This window comes from Paramormyrops kingsleyae, chromosome 16 (genome assembly GCF_048594095.1).
Source record: "Paramormyrops kingsleyae isolate MSU_618 chromosome 16, PKINGS_0.4, whole genome shotgun sequence".
Lineage (NCBI taxonomy): Eukaryota > Metazoa > Chordata > Actinopteri > Osteoglossiformes > Mormyridae > Paramormyrops > Paramormyrops kingsleyae.
Genome location: NC_132812.1, coordinates 13,340,969 through 13,363,101, shown reverse-complemented (window position 1 = coordinate 13,363,101; position 22,133 = coordinate 13,340,969). Strand labels below are relative to the sequence as shown.

At 38.9% G+C, this 22,133-nt stretch overlaps 1 protein-coding gene across 1 annotated transcript in view; it reads left to right on the top strand.

Moving 5' to 3' along the window:
• The first annotated feature begins 2,021 nt into the window (after positions 1 to 2,021).
• Positions 2,022 to 22,133, top strand: part of LOC111838565 (titin-like) — a 167,507-nt gene continuing 147,395 nt past the window's right edge. Inside the window, 31 exon segments of the mRNA XM_072700231.1 lie at positions 2,022 to 2,258; positions 3,435 to 3,538; positions 3,718 to 3,921; positions 4,452 to 4,739; positions 4,888 to 4,976; positions 5,060 to 5,283; positions 6,009 to 6,267; positions 9,496 to 9,744; positions 9,837 to 9,953; positions 10,148 to 10,405; positions 10,626 to 10,691; positions 10,774 to 11,032; positions 11,117 to 11,186; positions 11,294 to 11,491; positions 11,585 to 11,727; positions 11,910 to 12,097; positions 12,412 to 12,642; positions 12,800 to 13,044; positions 13,275 to 13,495; positions 13,608 to 13,772; positions 13,950 to 14,118; positions 14,655 to 16,357; positions 16,463 to 16,744; positions 16,846 to 17,112; positions 18,114 to 18,386; positions 18,516 to 18,779; positions 18,878 to 19,138; positions 19,716 to 19,976; positions 20,093 to 20,356; positions 20,470 to 20,730; positions 20,861 to 21,121. Of these exon segments, the coding sequence (XP_072556332.1) occupies positions 2,230 to 2,258; positions 3,435 to 3,538; positions 3,718 to 3,921; positions 4,452 to 4,739; positions 4,888 to 4,976; positions 5,060 to 5,283; positions 6,009 to 6,267; positions 9,496 to 9,744; positions 9,837 to 9,953; positions 10,148 to 10,405; positions 10,626 to 10,691; positions 10,774 to 11,032; positions 11,117 to 11,186; positions 11,294 to 11,491; positions 11,585 to 11,727; positions 11,910 to 12,097; positions 12,412 to 12,642; positions 12,800 to 13,044; positions 13,275 to 13,495; positions 13,608 to 13,772; positions 13,950 to 14,118; positions 14,655 to 16,357; positions 16,463 to 16,744; positions 16,846 to 17,112; positions 18,114 to 18,386; positions 18,516 to 18,779; positions 18,878 to 19,138; positions 19,716 to 19,976; positions 20,093 to 20,356; positions 20,470 to 20,730; positions 20,861 to 21,121 (7,873 nt within the window). The 5' untranslated portion in view covers positions 2,022 to 2,229.

Below are 22,133 nucleotides of genomic sequence, written 5' to 3'. Positions count from 1 at the left end.
CAAACAGAAGAGGGCGCGCACACACACACTATATATAATTCTTATAATAAAGTATTATAATAGTGGGTCGCTGAGTCATGCTCGCAATAATTAAACAGCAGGGATAGTTCGGGGTTTTATCATCAGAATGCGTTCATTACACCCGCACTACTACAACCCACACACCGGCACTGCTCACCGTGCACGTAGCCCCCTTTACTCCTCATACACACGGTGGGCGCACGCACACATACACACACACACACACTACATACAACAATAAACATTAACCACTATACATGACATAACACACAGCACATTTATAATCACACAAGCGACTACTGAGAACTATTTACAAGCTGGAATCAGTCCAACATGTTGAGCTGCCGGCCTTTACCTCCACACTACAGTATTTATTTACTTAGAAACTTTCTGTCCTGAGTTTTACCTAATTAATAAAAAAAAAAAATCGCAAAAACACTTAAAGTTAATGAAAATTAAATCAGCTTTAACAATTTGATGATACGTCCACCTTAATTATTAAGAAGTATCAATATCGGTATCGTATCGGCGATACTTTCCCTGTATTTACTTGGTATGGCATCGATACCAAATCTTGCAGTATTGCACACCACTAGCTGAAATCCATTGTTATAACAGCGCAAATGTGCCTGTATTTTATGTGCATTTGCGGTGATATGGCAAGAACTTACTGAGCATTTTAACCTTTATATGCTAATTGAAACATTTGCGGTATAAAGGTTAAAATGATTGTTATTCTTTTTTCGGACTACTGAAAACTATAAAAGGCGCAAATGTATCGCTACAATCCGATGCAGCAACAACTGGAATTCAAACTTTGAAATGTAAATTTATTGTTGTCATTTTGTGTCAATTATGTCGGATTTTTGAGTAAAACAACACCTCAAGTTATATAATGTATTGACTACTCATCAATTAAACATTTAGCATCATTCATTTATATTACGTGCAACTATAAAGTTCTTGTCAGCATTTATTACAAAACATCCACGATGATGATGAGCCTTGGGTTCTAAAAACAAATTGAGGGAAGTGTTAGCTAGCCAAGATAAACCCAGTTTTCCCTATAAGGCGCTTCTCCACAAAAAAAAGTTTAGGCAACCAGATAACTTTAAATGTTTCTACGAAATATGTCGTCAGGAAACCCGATTGCTGGCCATATATAAAAGTCCATGGTTGTTTGGGAAGTTGGACGGGTCCCAGCCGAGTCCAACTGCCAATTGTTTCGCAGTTTCCTCCATTAAAATTGGGTATTCTACAGCACGTTTTGCCTCTCGGTCTGTCTGAGTATACGGCCCGCCAAGATGATTGATTGACAGCTTAATTAATTGGCCCTTCGGGACAAAGCAAAAGCAATAAGGAAAGAGTAATACAGAAAAAGGCGAACGCAATAAAAAAAAAACGGATTTATTTTCTTATAGTTTAAGTTTAATTTTTATTTATTTTACTTTCTTGCATTTATTTCTTTATTCTTTTAATAATAATAATAATAATACATCTTATTTATAACGCACTTTACAAATCTCTGCAAAACAGTCCGTTATATTCAGAGTTGCTGTATGCCCAGAATACAACTACAGGACACAATTTACTCATGTCACACCCCAGCAGACACTCTTGTGTTATAGATTAGGCCACTTAAAATTAATAAATTGTTTTACATGATTCAAACTTCTAAAATATTGGTGAGTAGGGGATTTTATATTTTATATTTTTAGCGAAAAGACGAACGGCAACAGAGATATACTAAAACTAGAAAATTAAATTTTATTCTGTCAGTGTCTCAACATTTTAAACTCTCAACAGTGCAAACAATAAAAAGTGGAAAAATCCGAGGCTGACATTCAAGATTTTTCACTTACGGCAGTCAGTTTGAGAGAAACACAAGATGATTTCAAACGACGTACGTGCGTATTGACGATGGCGCACGTGCGTATTGACGATCTCTGCGTATTGACAATCTCTGACAGTTTTTGAGGTGAAAAAAACGGATTTTTTTAGAAATATAAAATATAAAAAAAATCGAGGCGGTACCAAAAAATTGAGGCGGGCGGCCATGTAAAACAATTTATTAATTTTAAGTGGCCTTATTATATTGTACATGTAGTAATCGAACTTTACTTGACCAGATGCGTGACTATTAATAATCCCGACTACGTATCTGCGCTGCATATCAACAGCACGCCACGCGCCTTTTGGCGGAGCTGCATGTCCGTTACAGCCGAACAAAACTACAGGTAAAAGCAGCCCTGGGGACCAAATTGTTTGTCCGTTATAAGCGAAATTCTGTTATGTGGAAGTCCGCTATATCCAGGGGCGGATTAAGGTGTACAGAGGCCCCTAGGCTACAGTAGTCTGTGGGCCCCCCAACCCCACCCCCCTCCGCGCCAATGGGGGCCCCCTTGCAGGCTGGCACACGTGGGGCCCCTAGTCTTAAGCCATATCTAGCCTGTGCGTTAATCCGCCCCTGGCTATATCCGATGTGTTTTCTGCATGTTCTTAAAGGCGCACGGCCGGGACCAGCGGACCTCGTCCGTTATAAGCAAGTCCACTATAACGGGATTTATACTGTATAAAGAAAAAAAATTGGAATGATAAAATTTGTTAAAAAGGAAGGATTTAAGTCCTTTTTTTAAAAAACTGTCAGTAGATAGGGCTGCCCTCAGAGTGTCAGGAAGGGCATTCCGTAGGCAAGGTGCAGCAGCACAGAAGGCCCGATCGCCCATCGTGCAGAGTTTAGTTCTGGGAGGATGGAGGCCATTTAATTGTGAAGAGCGGAGGGGTCACGTTGTGGTTTGAGTTATCAGTTCTTTTAAGTAAAGAGGAGCGTTTCCATAAATGCACTGTTGGGTGAGGAGAGAGAAATAACAAAAAAAGTTAAAACATGGCAAGCATAGAAATAAAAAGAAATAAAATAGTAATATTTGACTCGGAGGGAGAAGCGGTAAACATGCGACGCCAGCGTCCTCTCCACTTCACATGCGAACGTGAGACCACTAATTCCACTAACTAAAAGTTCATACATTACTCATAACAGATTTATAATAACTGATTTATTCTTTTTTATGGAATTCCTGTGACTCAATATAACAATTTGATGAAATCAAGAAATACATTTGAGCAATACTTGTTTATTTTGATATTTTCTGTGGCATCCTATGAGCAATTTCCATCTTCCCTCCCCCACAGACGGGTCAGTCAGTTCCCACTGTTCCTGCATTCAAAAATGAATGGGTCCAGTGGGCATACAGAACTCTGTTGTGGCCCTCCCTCCACCAGAAGTCTCTCCTGAAGAAAATTCTTAGCTAACCCAAACCCTAAAGCTGCAAGTCTCGCAGTTGCATTTACTTGTCCTTTAATTAAGCGTAAAGGTTTTGTAATATTGTACTCATGAGTCGTGTCCTTTCCCACAGCGGCCTGACCACCATGTCTACTCAGGCACCAACATTCATACAGCCTCTGCAAAGCGTTGTGGCACTTGAGGGTGGTGCTGCAACGTTTGAGGCTCTAATTAGTGGTAAGGAGGCATCCGCATAAACAAAGAAACTTAAATAAAATCAAGAAATTAGAACATGTTATGTATTTAGATTAATATAATATAGATTTAGTATTTTATATAAATTTAGAAAACGTTGTGTATAACTGCTATCATCTGTCATTACAATTGACTTGTCATGATAAATGGTATGTCAACAGGTGTTCCGGTTCCTGAGGTGAGCTGGTTTCGTGATGGCCAGGTGCTTTCTGCTGCCACTCTGCCCGGCGCACAGATCTCGTTCAGCGATGGCCGCGCTGTTCTGATGATCCCCGCCGTGACAGCGGCACACAGTGGAAGGTTCTCTGTACGAGCCACCAATGGTGCCGGACAAGCCACTAGCACCGCAGAACTACTTGTTACAGGTGAAAATGAGTGGAATGTTCTATATATTGAATCAACATGCTGTCCTATATCAGTAAATATTATTGAACTGTTTGAAATAAAGAGCAGTTAATGTTCATTCAGTGATTCAATAGCTTGAGAAAAATGAATTAAGAACTAGTCATCGATTAGTTAGAGATATATCAGTATTACTTGTAATTTACTAGAACTATACAATATATATAAAAAAACAAGAAAATTCTTATAATTGCGTTTCACACAATCCAAATTTGATAGTAAGGACCTTAGAATACCGAAAGTACTGGCATGTAGTAGGTGGCAAACTAGTAAAAATTGACATTTTAGAAATCCTTTTATTCTTTAATTTTGTTAATAGATTATCTTCAAAAATCAACCAATGTGTAATATACAAGCATTTTTATGTATAAGAAATTTAATTCAATAATTATATTCAAAGTATTGGATTTTTCTTTCTCTATCTATCTATCTATCTATCTATCTATCTATCTATCTATCTATCTATCTATCTATCTATCTATCTATCTATCAGTGGAAACTGCACCTCCAAACTTCATTCAGAGACTACAGAGTATGACTGTGAGACAAGGAAGCCGAGTAAGATTGGATGTACGCGTTACAGGAATCCCTACACCTGTGGTGAAGTTCTATAGGGAGGGAGCTGAGATTCAGAGCTCTGCTGACTTTCAAATTGTTCAAGAAGGAGACCGTTACAGTTTGTTAATTGCTGAGGCCTTTCCTGAGGATTCTGGAACATACTCCGTCAATGCTACCAATAGTAGTGGGCGTGCTACTTCTACTGCTGAACTGCTGGTTCAAGGTAATATTTCTATTTCTATATGATGTGCTAGTATGTTATTTTAGTACCAGTCTTAGTGTGTGCACTTTGGTTTTATTGGCCTGTTACAAATACATAATTCTCTAATTTATTCTAATAATTTACAAAGCACCAATATCTTGTCGTCTAGGTGAAGAGGAGGAAATTCCCGTGAAGAAGTCAAAGACTGTCACTTCAGCTGCTCATATTTCTCAGACTCGTCAGACACGAGTAGAGAAGGTAAGCTTTGAAAACTAAAGATTGAATTCAGACACTGATAAAGAGATACATTACTAGCCAAGACCGTTCAAAATCTTTCACAGAGAGCGAAAGCTTATTATCAGGCTACAGCCACCACTATGATGGAAGTCCATGTGGATGAAGGTGATACTGCTCAGCAGCTGCTACACAAGGCTCCCCCATCTGTGGCCCCAAAGCCAACTTCAAAGTCCCCAACATCCTCACTAGTGTCAAAAGTTGCAGGCGCACGTCAACAGTCACCTTCTCCTGTGAGGCATATTAAAGGACCTACTCCACCTCCTGTAAGGTAAGCCTGGAACAAGTATTAAGCAATATTTTTTAAAAAAGAAAAACATATGTAGTATTTGTAACTTAATATGGAACAGCAGACAATTTATATATATATACACATGCACACATACTGTATATAACACATATATATACACACACACACACATATGTTTGTGTTCATATCTCTGTGAGGATTGTCCATTGATTTATATGGGCATAACCCAAATCCCAACAATGACAACCTTAACCCCCACCCAGCCCTAACCTTAACCATAAGTAACCAAACAAGATACAAGGCTTTGGGGTTTTTGTTTAAATTGAGTCACATACACACTTAGGCTCTGTCTAGTGCAGTTAGTTTGTTTCTCATCTCTTTTAAAGGCATGAATTTTCCCCTGGGAAATGACCCCCATCCATTCTTAATTAGATTTGAATTAAATTTGGTTAATTTGTTTTTTGAGAATCTAATTACTTTTTCCACATTTGGCCAGTTGGTCTTGGATAACTATTTTGTTTACTTAGGTTGTCTTTGTCTTGTATTTTTGTTTGAAGATCTGAAACAACTATGTGTGACATATATGCAAAAACAGAAGAAATCAGGCAAATTCTTTTTTTTTTTTCCTTGCAGTGTATGGAGTAAATGTAAAAAATATGCAAATCTTACATGCACAGTACTTTTCCTTGGTAAACATACCTTTGAAAGGAGTTATAATTTATAGCAAAGTTTGCTTGTTTTCACAGGTCAGTGTCTCCCTCTACAAGGCTGTCAGTCTCCCCTATCAGACCAGTCAAATCTCCGTTGATGACCCGCAAGCAGATTACGCCAGGCTCTGATGTCCTCCCTCCCTGGAAGCAGGGAGATTATGTAGCTGAATCCAGCTATACTAGCATGATTGCCAGTGCCTCACGTGTCCAGACCTCTACCACTCAAGTGCAAATGGAGCAGCGGTGGGAAGGCTATGGGGTACAGCAGCAAGTAACTGGGATTGTAGCGAAAGAGGTAAGGAAACCTAGGTGGCTTATTGACATGTCTGCATGTTTGGTTCAAAACATTGAATGAAATGCAGGCTATTGGATTTTCTTATCACGAAGAATCTTCTTGTTGGCTGTTCACACAACTTCTAGGCATTACGTAAGTTATTTAGGGATGGACCAGTCCACATTTTCTCAGTTCCAGTCCGATTCCGATACACAACTGCCGAAACGAATACAGATTCCGATACAAGAGCTCTTTTTACTTTAATATATCAATTTTACACAGCCATGGTAAAAAATAAGAGACCACTCTATATTTTTGAACAAATCTCCATTTTTAAATCCTGGTTTAATCGTGTGTCTGCTGCCAGAAGGCTACACTGAGCAACGGGATGCTTCCAGGTTCAAAATGTATTATTTTTTTTGCATTGAAGTCTTTATTGATTTTCTCTGGAAGGTTTGGTACATAGCATACATCCGCAAAAATACACACTTACACCCATACATGTGCAGACATGGTTCTCAAATTAAAATATTCAGTATACATTATTGGGGGTGGGGGATGAGGGAACCTACACAGCACAAACTGTTGTTTTCATATGAGTCCAAAATCTAACCCATAGTGAAGTTGTATCAGTTTTAATCTTCTTTCAATCTAATGAGCATACACTCGTAAGACGATATTTTCACCATGACCCCCATCCATTCTTTCACATCTGGGGTCCTAGTTGTTTTCCAGTGCCTCAAAATTATTCAGGATGCAGTGACTAAACCAGTTATAATACCTGAAAATAAGTTCTTCAATATATTTGGCATCTAAGATCTGTCAGTCTTGGGGACAAAGGAAAATCTGATGCATACCAGCTACTCAGTATCTTTAAAACTTCAACCCAGAAATGCTTGATCAGGAGGAAATCCCATATACAATGCAAAAAAATTACGGTCTCCATTCGGCACTTCCAGCACCTATTATCATTCAACAGCTTCATTCTGTACAGTCATAATGGTATATGTTAGTACCTATGCAGTATTTTATACTTGCTTCCATCACGAATTTGCCACAACCTGCCAAAATGTTCAGCCCTTTCTCTTGTTCTATTTCTATGCCTAAATCTCTCTGCCAGAGCACTAATATATTGGGAGAGGCCTTACTTATAAAATTAGTAGTAGACTTATAAAAAAGGGAAGCTGTACAGCATTCCTGCTGCACATCTGAGTATCTAAACAAATTATAATCAACCTTTCTACAAACAGAATTTATACAGCTCCTTATCTGTAAATATCTCAAAAAGTTCCCTACTGCTCTTACTACCAAATCGTTCAACAAATTTCCCATAAGGCACAGGCACTCCGTCCTTATACATGTACGCCATAGTACGTATGCCACAGGAATGCCACCCCCTCCAAAACACTGCCATTTTCCCGATACGAATTGCAGGATTATGCCATGGCGAAGAATATTTTTGTATTCGATGTAATAGTTTGTACATTCTGTGAGTTTTGACCCATACTTCACTAGAATAGCCAAGTGATGGATTGGCTGAATTCCCAGAGCCCTGGGAAAGGGCATTGATGGGATGAAATGGTAAACTCAAATCAAACTCAATATCCAACCAACAATGCTTAATTGTATTGTCATATTTGAAAATTACATTTGGTATTGTGATTGGCAGCATCACAGCTATATAATTAAATTGAGGAGCTACAGTAATTTTAATAATGTTATTTTTTTCCCCACAAAGTCAGATTAATCTTCTCCCATTTATCCAGATTGTTTTTGATCCTAAGCAATAATGGATTAACATTGTTTAGTGGCATTCCCTCAAGATCCTGTCATAATTTAATTCCCAAATACCTCATTACCTCTGGGACCCACTTGAAATGAAACTTCTCCAACATGTATGGAAGACTTTGAAAGGGGCATTTGTTCTAGTTTATAGCATAACCTGAAAACCTAGAAAATGAATGAATAGTGTCCATTAAATTAAGCAGAGATGTCACCGGGTCTGTCACCGTAATCAAGACACTGTCCACGTACAACAATAGTTTATGTTCTTTACCGCCTCCCTCTATACCTCGAATAAGACCATTATTTCTAATTACAATGGCTAAGATTTCTATAAAAATAATGAACAGTAAGGGACTTAATGAAGAACCCTGAGGAGTACCCCTGCGAAGAGGGTGAGGTTATACCATTTGTTATCGCTGCTGCTTTGGGTTCCTTATACAATGTCTTTATCCACTTAATTAAACTAGGACCAAATCCAAAATGAGACGAAGTTAAGAAAAGAAATTCGTTAACGTTTGGCAAAACCTGCTGCAGCCTTAAAGCCAAAATCTTAGTCAGGATCTTGCTATCCAAATTAAGCAAACTTATTGGCCTGTACTGTAATTTGCAGGGTCTGTCGTGTCCTTGTCTACCTTGGCGTAAGATATTAAGGCATCATTAAAGGTTGGACTTTTTAACCAAATTTCCTGATACACTTTTAGTAATATTGGGACAACTACATGAACATACTGTTTGTAATACTCTATCCCATCATATCCAGGTGATATCCCATTTTTCATAACAGATATTGCCTGTGCAATATCACCTTCACTTTTGCAAGATTCCAACACTTCTGCCTAATCAGTCTGCAGCCTGGAAAAGAACAATTCCAGGTCTTCTTGCATGGTGCCCGAGGATGTTGCAGACGTATATAATCTGACAAAAAACCTCATTCATATCACCCTGTCTAATTACTGGTATCATATTAGAGCATCCCTTTTCCTACAGTTGTCTATCCAACAATTTACCTGTCTTTTCACCTCCTTCATAAAAATTGGTTTTCATACGATATAATGTATGTTCTGCCTTCTAAATATCATGTAAGTGAAATTTAAGTCTACAGTTCTTGAAATTGTAAGTTTGAAAAGGCTTGAGACAATTGAGTTTCTTTAACTTTGATTTCATTTTTCAATTCCTTATTCTATCCAAGTTTTCCTTCTTTTTTCCTGCCTGAGCTGTAAGATTTCCCCTCACATATGCTTTCGAAGCTTCCCAAACATTTCAATATTCAGTTTGGAAAACATTGGTAAAACTCTTCAGCATTGTATTGTGCAATGTTTAACGAGTGTAAGTAGAATTACTTATCGACCTGCTAACACTGCGGCTCTCACTCAGTAAGATGCTTTAATTAGAATATTAAATTTTATGTTTCTGCACGCTCCGCTATGGGTAACGTGTGCTCTGGAATACAAATGTTGTCCTTAGGCTGAAGGTGGAAAAAAGGCAGAGGCAGTGGCCACAGTCCTTGCTGCAGTTGACCTAGCACGCATTCGAAAGCCTGCACAGGCAGAGGAGGGCCACGCAGAAGAGGAGATCTTAGAGCCTGACTTAAAACGGCAGGCTCTGGACACTCAAGCTTCTAAAATGATCACCATGACCATGAAAACCGAAGCGCTACAAATTCCCAGTTCCTCTCAAATTGCTTCCGATGAACATAGGGTTCAGGTTTCACAGGTTAGATATCTTTTTGAAAAACATTATTGTCTTAACACAGGAATAAGTTTTTGCTTGTCATCCCTCAACCTGTAATCTGTTGGTCACTGTAGATCCAAAGAAGTACAGAAACTACAACAACTCATGTGGACACCTCGCTTGCACCATCTCCAATACCGCATTTCACTGTTTCTAAAGTTACTGTTCCTAAACCTGACCATAGCTATGAGGTAAGCATGAGGACTATCAGGCAAGCAGTGAAATGTTAGATTGATTATCAGACATTCAAATTTAAAGATAATGGAAAAAATTCTTTCAAAATCCATTCATCCATCCATTTTCCAGTTGCATATCATGAATAGGGTCATGGGATTGTTTTGCAAATTGTTAAACTATTTTGATTTTATTTATTCTTCTTGATTAGGTTTCCATAGCAGGTTCTGCTATTGCTTCACTGCATAAAGAACTATCTTCTACTTCTGCTGCTCAAAAGATCATCAGGCCTGTGAAGCCTCCTTCTCATAAGATTGTGGAGATGAAAGCAAAGCAAGAGCCAACCTCATCACCTTTTAAAGATACCAGTGAAAGATTTCAAATGCATTTTGGCACTCTCTCACAGACAGAGATAGGCACTTCTTTTACAGGAGGCATGGAGCAGATACATGAACAGTGGGAGAAACAGGTTTGTGGTCCAGGTTGTAATCCCCTTCTTGTGAACTCCTTGATTGTAAATACCACCCCCCCACATCCTGTTTTTACCTTAAATTTTGCTGTACAAATGTGCTTCTCAGGAATTCTTACTCATTCATCCTTCTTTTTCTTCCTTCAATGTTTTTTGTCAGCCTTAGCCACATTGGTTGCTTATACTGTACATTGTTGACAATAATATACACATTTTGCAGGCTGTTGAGGCTTCAACAATCACCATACCTGCACAGGAGACCGTGGCTCCTCCTACCCTTGTCATTGTAAGTGTTTTTTAGATGTCAGCATGTCTTTTTTCCATACTAATGAACAAACTAGCAAAATGTATCTCTTTGCCATTCTCAGGGTTTGAAAAATGTAACTGTCACTGAAGGAGAATCTGTGACTTTGGAGTGCCAGATATCAGGTCACCCGACCCCGACGATTATGTGGTTTAGAGAAGACTACAGGCTTGAGAGCTCTGTTGACTTCCAAATCACTTATGAGACTGGATATGCTCGTTTGGTTATCCGTGAAGCTTTTGCAGAGGACAGTGGTCGTTTTACTTGCACAGCTACCAATCAGGCTGGAACTGTCAGCACCTCCTGCTACCTACTTGTGAAAGGTAAAATGGAGACAAGTAATTTTTTTGTTGATGTTGTAAAATAGGTTTATGGTTATTCATATTGTGTGTGGTTTTCTTTCTCAGTATCAGAAGAAATTGATAGCAAGGATACTTTCCCTGCTGCTCATGTTTCTCTAAATGGAACGGAGAAACCGTGAGTGACATATTTAATAAAACTGTAAGATCTGAGATGCAGCATGGTTGCGGAGTAGTGTTACCAGTAAAAATAATGCATTGTTAATTATAATTATTTGCTCTTAGCTGGCCAGTTGAAGCAAAAGAAGAAATTTTAGAGCTGACTACCAGTGCAGAGGCTGTGGCACCATTCTTTGTAAAGAAACCAATCGTACAGAAGTTATTGGAAGGTGGTAGTGTGGTTTTTGAGTGTCAGATTGGTGGCAGTCCCAAGCCTCATATTTACTGGAAGAAGGCTGGAGTTCCCCTTACTACTGGATACAGGTAATATCCGTATCAGCAACACTTTAGCAATATTAAATGTGTAATTAGGTAATTAATTTATACCTAACAATATTTACATTTATCTTCCTTCAGAAACAAAGTGGTCTACAACAAGGATAGTGGAGAGTGCAAGCTTGAGATCTCCATGGCATTCGCTGACGATGCAGGAGAATACACTATCTTTGCTAGGAATCAGTTAGGAGAGGCTTCAGCGTCTACTACATTGCTTGAGGAAGGTTAGTATTACTAAGATATACTACAAAATATCCATGCAATAAACTAAAAGTATTATAAAAGTATTAAAGTATCAGCTATTTTAAGCCAGTTATATTGGGCAGCTGTTCATAGTTCTGCAAAATATGTGTTTCTTAATTTTTGTTGTTATCTACATAAACACTTTGCATGATCTGTTTTCTAGCGGAATATGAAACGTACATGAAGATGCAGGAAATTACATTCAAAACTGAAATGACCACAATGGTGCAAGAACCCAAAGTAGCAGATGTCCCTCCAGCGATTATTAGTGAATATGAAAAAGAAGAGATTCTTATGCAGAAGAGGATGGCCCAACAGATGCAAACAATGAAGACCTTTATGACAGAGCAGGTGCTGAAATAAAAAGTTACAATTACTGGATATTAATAAGAACATTAAGAACATAAGAAATCTATAAACAAGAGGATGCCATTTGGCCCATCACGCTTTTTTGGGGAGAACTTAGCTAATAGCTCAGAGTTGTTAAAATATTATCTATAAATATTAAAGGGACCCAGGGTTTTAGCTTGCACTAGACTGACAGGGAGACTATTCCATACTCTAACTACACAATGTGTAAAGAAGTACTTTCTCAAATCCATTTTATAAGAATAAATTAAAAAAACAAATATACTGTTGTAAAACCACTGCACATGTTGTTACAGGAATTCCAAATCTCTGCTTATGAGGAAAGAATTATTCTTGAGATCGAGTTCTACATTGTTAGAATTAGTTATCAGGAGTTGGTGAATGAAGATGGGGAAGAGATTATTATGAATATATCTGAACATGAAGCCATAGCACCAACCTTCTACACCCCAGTGAAGAGCTACCGGGTTTTGGAGGGAATGGGGGCTGCTTTCCACTGCAGAGTAGGAGGAAATCCACTTCCTAAGGTAATTTAAAAATGGACAACTAAGTTTGGTTCTATTGTGACTTAACCTTCCTAAAATGCCAAATGAAGAATGAATTAGAAAAGAAGTTTAATTCCTTATTTTCTGTCAAATTGCATTCACTGATGTAAGCTAGTTCATTTCTTTTTCCATCTTAAAGATTGCCTGGTACAAAGATGGCATGCGCATCAAGCATGGTGGCCGATATCAGATGGAGGTTCTGCAGGATGGGAGAGCTAGTCTCCGGATTCCTGTTCTATTGCCAGAAGATGAAGGTGTCTATACTGCCCTTGCGAGTAACATGAAGGGAAATTCTGTCAGCTCAGGCAAGTTATACGTGGATCCTGCAACCACAGCTGTGGCTCAGTCATATTATCTTCAGCCAGATGCAATCAGCAGAATCAGGTCAGTTCTATCTCTGTTTTACTATTCTTTTATTTAAAAATAGTTGGGTTTACTTTGGCGTGGTTGTTCATACCTTTCACACCAATTGATTTATATATATTTCACATTAATTTTCCTGTTATTGTCTAACTTAATATTTATTTTGCTGTTAAGTAGTTGGATATTTCAATTTATTTACTTTGACTCTTTGCCAATGATTTATTGATCATTCTGATTGTATGTTATCTTAGTTCTACTTCCCCTCGCTCTTTGAGTCGGTCTCCCGGACGTTTTTCTGGCCGCTCTCCCACACGAAGACTAGATGAGACAGATGAGAGCCTGTTGGAAAGACTGTACAGACCTGTGTTTCTTGTGAAGCCCTTCTCCTTGAAGTGTTCTGAAGGAGAGACAGCCAGATTTGATGTGAAAGTTGTTGGCAGACCCATGCCTGAGACTTTCTGGTTCCATAATGGTGAGCGACTGTTTAACACAATTGTCAAACATATATTTATATAATCAACAGGTAGACCTGCGGCTTCATTGAGAACCTGTGCTAGTTAATATATATTTGTTTATTGTTTTAGGGCAACAAATAGTCAATGACTACAACCATAAGATAGCAGTAAAGGAAGATGGAACTCAGTCGTTAATTATTGTCCCAGCTATGCCTCATGACTCTGGGGAGTGGACTGTTGTAGCTCAAAACAGAGCTGGAAAAACATCTGTGTCCATGACTCTGACTGTTGATGGTATGATATGTCTTCCATAAATTTTTTTATATTAATTATATCGGGTCCTGGGTGCATATTTTAAAACGATAAATTCAGTTGTCATTTCTCTCTCTCTCTCTCTCTCTCTCTCTCCCTCCCTCCCTCCCTCCCTCCCTCCCTCCCTCTCTTTGTGCTATGTTGCATTGGCTTTCACAGCAAAGGAAAACTTGGTGAAACCTACATTTATTGAGAAGTTAAAAAACATTAGTGTTAAGGAAGGAACTTTGGTTGAGTTAGCTGTCAGAGCTATTGGAAATCCTCTTCCTGACATTGTCTGGTTGAAAAACAGTGACATTATTTCCCCACAAAAGCATCCTCATATCAGGTAAGTGCCAATGATTTTTGGACAATATTTTGCATACTTTTTCATGCACTTTTATGGTATGGTGTTTGAATCTTGCCTCTGCTTTTTTTTTAAATCTCGTTCCATGTTGTGTGGGTTTCCTCTGTGCTTTCTTTCCATAGTCCAAACACATGCACTTAGATCATTGTTTCCCAATCCGGTCCTTGGGGACCCACAACTGGTCCATGTCTTTTCTCCCTCCGAGCTCCCTGCCAGACAGTCCACATTTTTGCTCCCTCCCCGGGAGCTGGAAGGGAGCAAAAACATGGACTATCTATGGGTCCCCAAGGACTGGATTGGGAAACACTGACTTAGAGTAACTGGTTTTCTAATAGTATGTGACTATGCCCCTTGATGGTTTTGTATGCCAGGTGCACTCAGCTATGTTCCATATTCTGTGTGGGATAGGTTCACTGACCAAAATGATTAGTTAGAAGATGGATTTAATCTATATTTAGTGTGGATAAAGCGAATAGTCACTAATATTTTGTGTTACATAATTTCAATGTTAATTACAGGATTGAGGGCACTAAGAGAGAAGCTCACTTGAAGATTTCATCAGCGACTAGCACTGACAGTGCCTGGTACACAGCTACAGCTATCAACAAGGCTGGAAGAGACACAACTCGCTGCAGAGTCAATATAGAGTTAGAATTTCCTGAACCAGAGCCAGAGAGGAAGCTCATCATCCCAAAAGGAACATATAAGGCAAAGGAGATTGCAGCTCCAGAGTTGGAGCCCCTGCATCTTCGCTATGGTCAAGAACAGTGGGAAGAAGGTGACCTGTATGATAAGGAGAAACAGCAGAAACCACATTTCAAGAAGAAAGTCACATCTGTCAGGCTAAAGCGTTTTGGTCCAGTACATTTTGAATGCAGACTGACACCTATTGGTGACCCCACAATGGTGGTTGAATGGTTGCATGATGGCAAACCCTTGGAGGCTGCCAACAGGCTGCGTATGATCAATGAATTTGGCTATTGCAGTCTTGATTATGAAGTTGCTTACTCACGAGATAGTGGTGTTGTCACCTGCAGGGCAACAAATAAGTTTGGAGTTGACCAGACTTCTGCTACCCTAATTGTGAAGGATGAGAAAGGCCTAGTGGAAGAAACTCAGTTGCCAGAGGGTAGGAAAGGAATACAAAGGATTGAGGAGATGGAGCGCATGGCACATGAAGGTGCCCTAGCAGGTGTAACAGCAGAAGAAATATTTGAGAAAACTAAGCCTGAGATTGTACTGCTTCCTGAGCCTGTACGGGTCCTAGAAGGTGACACAGCCAGATTCCGCTGCCGAGTGACTGGTTACCCCACACCAAAGGTCAACTGGTACCTAAATGGACAGCTCATCCGAAAGAGTAAGAGGTTCAGGCTTCGTTATGATGGTATTTATTACCTTGAAATTACTGATTGTAAATCTTATGATTCTGGAGAGGTAAAAGTTATAGCAGAAAACCCGGAAAGTGTGACTGAGCATTGTGTGAAATTTGAAATACAGCAGAGAGAGGATTTTAGGTCCATCCTGCGGCGTGCTCCTGATCTGAAGACCCCAGAATCTGGTCCTTCGCCAGATCGTGGTAGAGTGTCTTTTGAAGTTCAAAAGGTAGACGCACCTGCTGACACAACCCAGCCAAAAGAGATAATTAAACTAAAAAAAGCTGAAAGAGTTGTTCATGAGATATCTTCAGAAGAGTCAGAGGAACTGAGAAGTAAATTTAAACGCCGGACAGAAGAGGGTTACTATGAAGCAATAACTGCTGTAGAGCTCAAGTCTCGAAAGAAAGATGAGTCCTATGAGGACATGCTGAGGAAGAAGAAAGAGGAACTTCTACATTGGATCAAAGAAATCTCTGATAAGGAGAAAAAAATGGAAGAAGAAAGAGGCAAAGTGACTATTCCAACAATTAAACCAGAAAGAATAGAACTTTCACCCAGCATGGAAGCTCCTAAGATCTTGGAACGAATCCAGAGCCAGTCTGTTTTCCCAACTGATGAAGTTCGTTTCCGTGTCAGAGTGGTAGGCAAACCTGACCCAGAATGTCAGTGGTTCAAAAATGGCATTCTTCTAGAGAAGTCAGACCGTATTTTCTGGTACTGGCCTGAAGATAATTTATGTGAATTAGTAATCAGAGACATCTCAATTGAAGATTCTGCTAGCATTATGGTCAAAGCTGTCAATGTTGCTGGAGAAGCTTCAAGTCACGCATTTCTGTTGGTTCAAGGTGATTTATTAATTATTTGTAATAGTACTAATAGATTCTTAAGTTATTTTGTTTCTACAATTTAATACATATGCTATTTTTTCTGTAATATTTCATTTGTTTCAGTCAAGCAAATAGTTTCCTTTACTCAAGAACTTGAAGATGCCAATGCCAAAGAGAAGGACACCATGGTGACATTTGAGTGTGAAACCAGTGAGCCTTTTGTGAAAGTTAAATGGTTGAAGAACAATGTCGAGATTTTTTCTGGAGACAAGTACAGAATGCACTCAGACAGAAACGTACACTTCCTCTCTGTACTGATAATTGAAATGAAGGACATTGCAGACTACAGTTGTTGTCTCGTGGATGATGACCATATCAGAACTACTGCCAGACTTACTGTGGAGGGTAAGTCATCATTATTCTCTCAAGATACACATGAAATCAAATGGTCCTTACCATGAATAAATGAACAATTATACTGTAAATGATCTTCCTTTTCTTCTCAGGTGCTCCATTGGTTATACTTGCAGAATTGGAGAATATTGAAGTTCCTGAGACCTACTCTGGAGAGTTTGAGTGTGAAGTGTCTCGTGAGGATGCTGAGGGTACTTGGTACTTTGAGGGCAGAGAGATCTCTCCAAGCAGCAAATATATAATCTCCTCCCGCCGTGGACGTCACTCTCTTTTTGTCAAGGATGTCAGAAAGGAGGACCAGGGGAAATACAGCTTTCTTGTTGGTGACCTAAAGACAACTGCTTCCTTGAAGATGAAATGTTAGTGTTTATGCATCTACATACGTTATGCATCTAAAATATGATATACGTAGGAGTGCTTGTGCAATCAGTGACTTTGGAAAATATACTTAATGCATTATACTATTCAGAATGTCAAACAACGTTGGGCATTCAGTAGAGCTGGGCAGTAGGACCAAAAATTTATATCACGGTATTTTTTCAAAGTTATATCGGTTTCATGGTATACAACGGTATTTTTTATGACTATGACTGGGAGTTTACTACATTTTACAGGACACATTTTTGTTGTACATTTTTGCATTGCTCCCACATTAACTATATTATTTTTTTATTAGCCATTGCGCCTATCTGCTACCTTAATGATAACATATGGCTAACGTGTTTGTTGGCTAACTGCTTATAGATAAACGACTAATGTTAAGGTGTGCGCCGGCTAAGGTAACATTTTTGATAGGTGTTTAATAGTTTTGTGTTGCTGGAACGCAAGCTTTACTGACCTTGCGAAATTTCTCATAAAGACCGGGATGTCAGTCTTTAAGATGCTTCGCCAAGTTTGATGCGCTACTTGACATTTGCGCCACAACTTTGTAGCACTGTTTGCATAGAGGCTATGTGTGTGTTAATCAGCGCAAATGTGTTCAGCGGCTATTGAGAGGAGGAGAGGGGCTGCGCGAGTGAGTGTGCATGCGTGCGCTGTAGTGGTGCTGCGTGAAGTGTGGCGATTGAGGCGGAAACTGCACTGTTGGTACCATTAACTCCAGTGTCAGCTATATCTTCCGTTTCTGATCTTTTGCGGTACATTTTTAGCGATGCAGCAGTGAAAAAGGTCCCCTCTTAAACAGTTTCCAGCTGCGCCACTTTCTGAACATTGTGTAGGCTATTTAAACCGGCATTGCGATATAAGAGTAATAAACAATAACAATAATAAATACAATAATAAAAAATGGTTTTCGGTATGAACCAGTATACCGCCCAACACTAGCATTCAGTATAAATTTCTTCTTTTTTTCCCCATGTAGTACGCCCAGTGACTCTGGTGCAAGGTCTTGCAGACCTGACCATTTGTGAAGGTGACATAGCCCAAATGGAGGTTAAGTTCTCTCAGGAAAATGTTGAAGGCAAATGGATGCGGAATGGTCAAGCCATCTTGGCCACTGACCACATACATATGGTGACTGACAAACTCACCCACAGGCTTCTTATTGAAGATGCCCAGGGGAGCGATGCTGGGATGTACTCCTTTTTTGTTCCAGCTCATTACTTAACAACTTCTGGAAAGCTGACAGTTCAGAGTAAGTGTGAGTGTGTGGGTATGTGTGTGTTTCAGAAATACATTCAGTTGTTTTACCTCTTTGATTTTAAGCATTTATTTTTTTTATGTAAGTAAACATGTAAACAATTATTATTTTTTTTCCCTTTAGCCATTAGTATTTTGACGCCTCTGAAAGATGTAACCTCGGTTGAGTCCACTAAAGCTGTGCTTGAAGCTAAAATATCATCTGCTGATATCACTTCAGTGAAGTGGTATCACAATGACAAACTGATGATGCCTAGTGAGAGGGTTCAGTTTGTAGCTAAGGGGTACAAACAACGTTTGGTCTTCGACAGAACCTTTGCCTCTGATGAAGGATGCTATAAGCTTGTTGTTGGAAAAGCTGAGTCCAGTTGCAATATGACAATTGAACGTAAGCATTTTTACAAGTCATGTAGTATATAGCATAAAATCTGTTAGTGACATCTCTGGTGAGTGTGATTTTGCACTTGTGATTTTGTCATTTTTAAGGGATTCACATTATAAAGCATATGGAAGATCAAATATGCCCTGAAACCCAGAACGTCACTTTTGAGGTGGAGTTATCTCACCCTGGTATTGATCCAGTATGGAGCTTCAAAAATCAGCCTCTCATACTTGATGCCAAATACAGGATGGAGGCTAAGGGCAAGCGTTACCTTCTGACTGTCATAAACACCATGAAAGACGAGGAGGGGCAGTACACATTTGCAGCTGGTGAAATGACTTCTAGCGCAAAACTTACAGTGTCAGGTATGTCTATCTTTTGTTTTTTGTAACCAACATTTAATCATAGATTAAATGCACTGATGAATGACTCTAGGCACTTCGAGCAGTAAATCTTAGACATTTTAGTAAGATGTTAGGTCCCTTTCGCTAATAATATTTCAATAACATTTTAAATATTGGCCTAATAATTTATATTTGCTCATTCTTAAATATCCTTAGTATCTTTGTGCATTAATATTTGCAAGACTTGTTCCGGGCTGTTTAGGGAAGAGAACATAGGGATAGGTGGTAGAAATGGGAACTGTACTTGAGAATGGGAGGGAAGATTTAGCAAAAATGGCGGTGTGGAATGGAAACATTATGTCATCAACATAAGGAGAAACACGAGAAAAGAGAAGAGGTAATGGAGCATGGAAAGTTCTTCAATGGGTATGGGGGGCTGGCCAAAAAAGAATTTAAGCTTATTAATGATTAGTTATAGGGCACATCTGAAATGAATGAATGTTATTGTCACCTGACTTTAGCTCCTTGTTATAAAATATTGCCTGATATCCGTACTTAATTCAAATTAAATAATAATAATAATAAAAAACCTTTTCAGGTGGTGCAATTAAACGACCTCTCCAAGATGTCACTGTAGCAGAGTCACAGACTGCTGAGATGGAGTGTGAGGTAGCAAACCCCAGCATTGAGGGAAAATGGTTAAAGGATGGCAAACTTTTACAGTTCAGCAACAACATCAAAAGCAAAGATTTTGGGGCTATTAGGAAGATTATCATCGTTATCAGTAGGCCTCAGGACATTGGGGAATACACTTACCAGGTGGCAAACTCCAAGACAACAGCAAACTTGAAAGTTGAAGGTACCATAATTTATTTTTAGATAAATTTTATTAAATGCTATTTATTTTCTACTCCATTATCATTAAATGAAAGATTATGTAAGTGCCCTGACTGTATTTTACATTGTATTCAAAAGCTGTGAAAATTAAGAAGACATTAAAAAACCAGACTATCACTGAGACCCAGGATGCAGTTTTCAGTCTTGAACTTACACTAGAGCATGTGAAGGGTGCTCAGTGGATCAAGAATGGTGTGGAGATTACCCCCAGTGATAAATATGAGATCCAAGTAGATGGCATGGTGCACACACTCAAGATCAAGAACTGCACAGCACAAGATGAGTCGGTTTATGCATTCAAGCTTGGAAAGCTGTCAGCAAATGCCAGACTAAATGTGGAAAGTAAGTTGAATACATATACATTGTGAGGATCCTTTGAATCATTGTATGCAATATGTGTATTTGTATCATATGTTGCATATTTTTATTGAAATATTTTTATTCTATGTTTACAGCAATAAAGATTATGAAGAAACCAAAGGATATGACATCTGTTCGCTATGCTACAGCGTCCTTTGAGCTAAGTCTGTCCCATGACAACATCCCAGTGAAATGGATGTTCAACAATGCTGAGCTTAAGCCAAGTGAAAACTGTAAGATTCTCTCTGAGAGGAAGGCTCACAAGCTGATCATTCAAAATGCGGACACACACAACGCTGGAGAATACACTGCTATAGTTGGACATTTACAGTGCAGTGCATCTTTATTTGTAGAATGTAAGATCTCTTTCAGAATACTTCGCTTTTTTTCCTCTATATCACATATGAAGTCTATGTATAAAGTGTATAGATACTACTGTTTGTATTTATTAAAGTTAAATGTTTTTGTTGTTAATTATATTTCTAGCTTTACAAATTACAAAAACAATGAAGAATGTTGAGGTACCTGAAACCCAAGTGGCCACCTTTGAATGTGAAATCTCACACTTCAATGTGCCATCTACTTGGCTGAAAAATGGAGTTGAGATTGAGATGAGTGAGAAGTTCAGGATTGTAGTGCAGGGGAAACTGCACCAGCTCAAAATAATGAACACCAGCAGAGAAGATTCTGCAGAATATACCTTCATCTGTGGAAATGACAGGGTTTCTGCCACTTTGACTGTCAATCGTAAGATGTTTTATGCTTCTGCTCTTTTACTTCATTCAAAACTTGTTTATTAAGGGTGGAAATTGTTAGTGAAACATGCCAAGCTTGCTGGCACGCAGGATTGCCAACTCTCACGCATCTGGCATGACACTCATGCTTTCAGACTCATGCTCACGCAAGAAATCTTACGGCAAACCTATATTATTCTATTATAAACCTAAAATTAGCTACTCCAAAAGTTTTGGGGTAGTTTTCAAACCCTACAGACTATTACAGGCTGTCGAAATACATGTATTCAGCTAGTGTAAACATGCACAATGCTCTCAAAGCCAGCAAATCTGTGTTACATACATGTAAATACATGTTCATGTGTGTGCAGACTTGTTTCGAATTGAAAATCTTACTCCAGCCAGCTGACCAAAGCTGGCAGCCCTGGGCACATATTCTGTGAAAATTGACAGATTCTTCTGTGGGACTAATTTAATAATCAATTATAAACATGTTGGAAGTTGCTACTTTGAGACCTCTTGTATATGGTGCACGAGACAACTAAATCCCTCCTGCACTACAGAAACTGCCTGATCATTCAATGCAATCATCTCCATTATTTTAGTACTTATGTCTTCAGCTTGGGTACTGCTGACTTTGAATATTGATGAAGTTTAAAAATCACCCAGCAATATCGGCCAAGATTGATACACTGGACCAATGCTGATATCTTGATTTTTAATGAATATTGACCGAAATAATATGTTATCCAACATGTTATGTATCTCTAAGGTAGCTAGGTAGGGTCTTGACCAATGCCACTGTAGCTTGCAAAAATAACTACTTTTTTTGTGCTACAAAACAGAGGCATTTCCCAAAAGCACCATAGCAGAAAGATCATCCAGTAGACTTTCTTTATGGATATTAATGAACCTTCCTGTCTGACATTTTGGAAATGTGTGTGCGGGGATTGCTACATAGTGCTACTTAGTGTGTCTACATGCAGCATGTAAATCTAAGACCACGTAACCTGGAAGTATGCGTA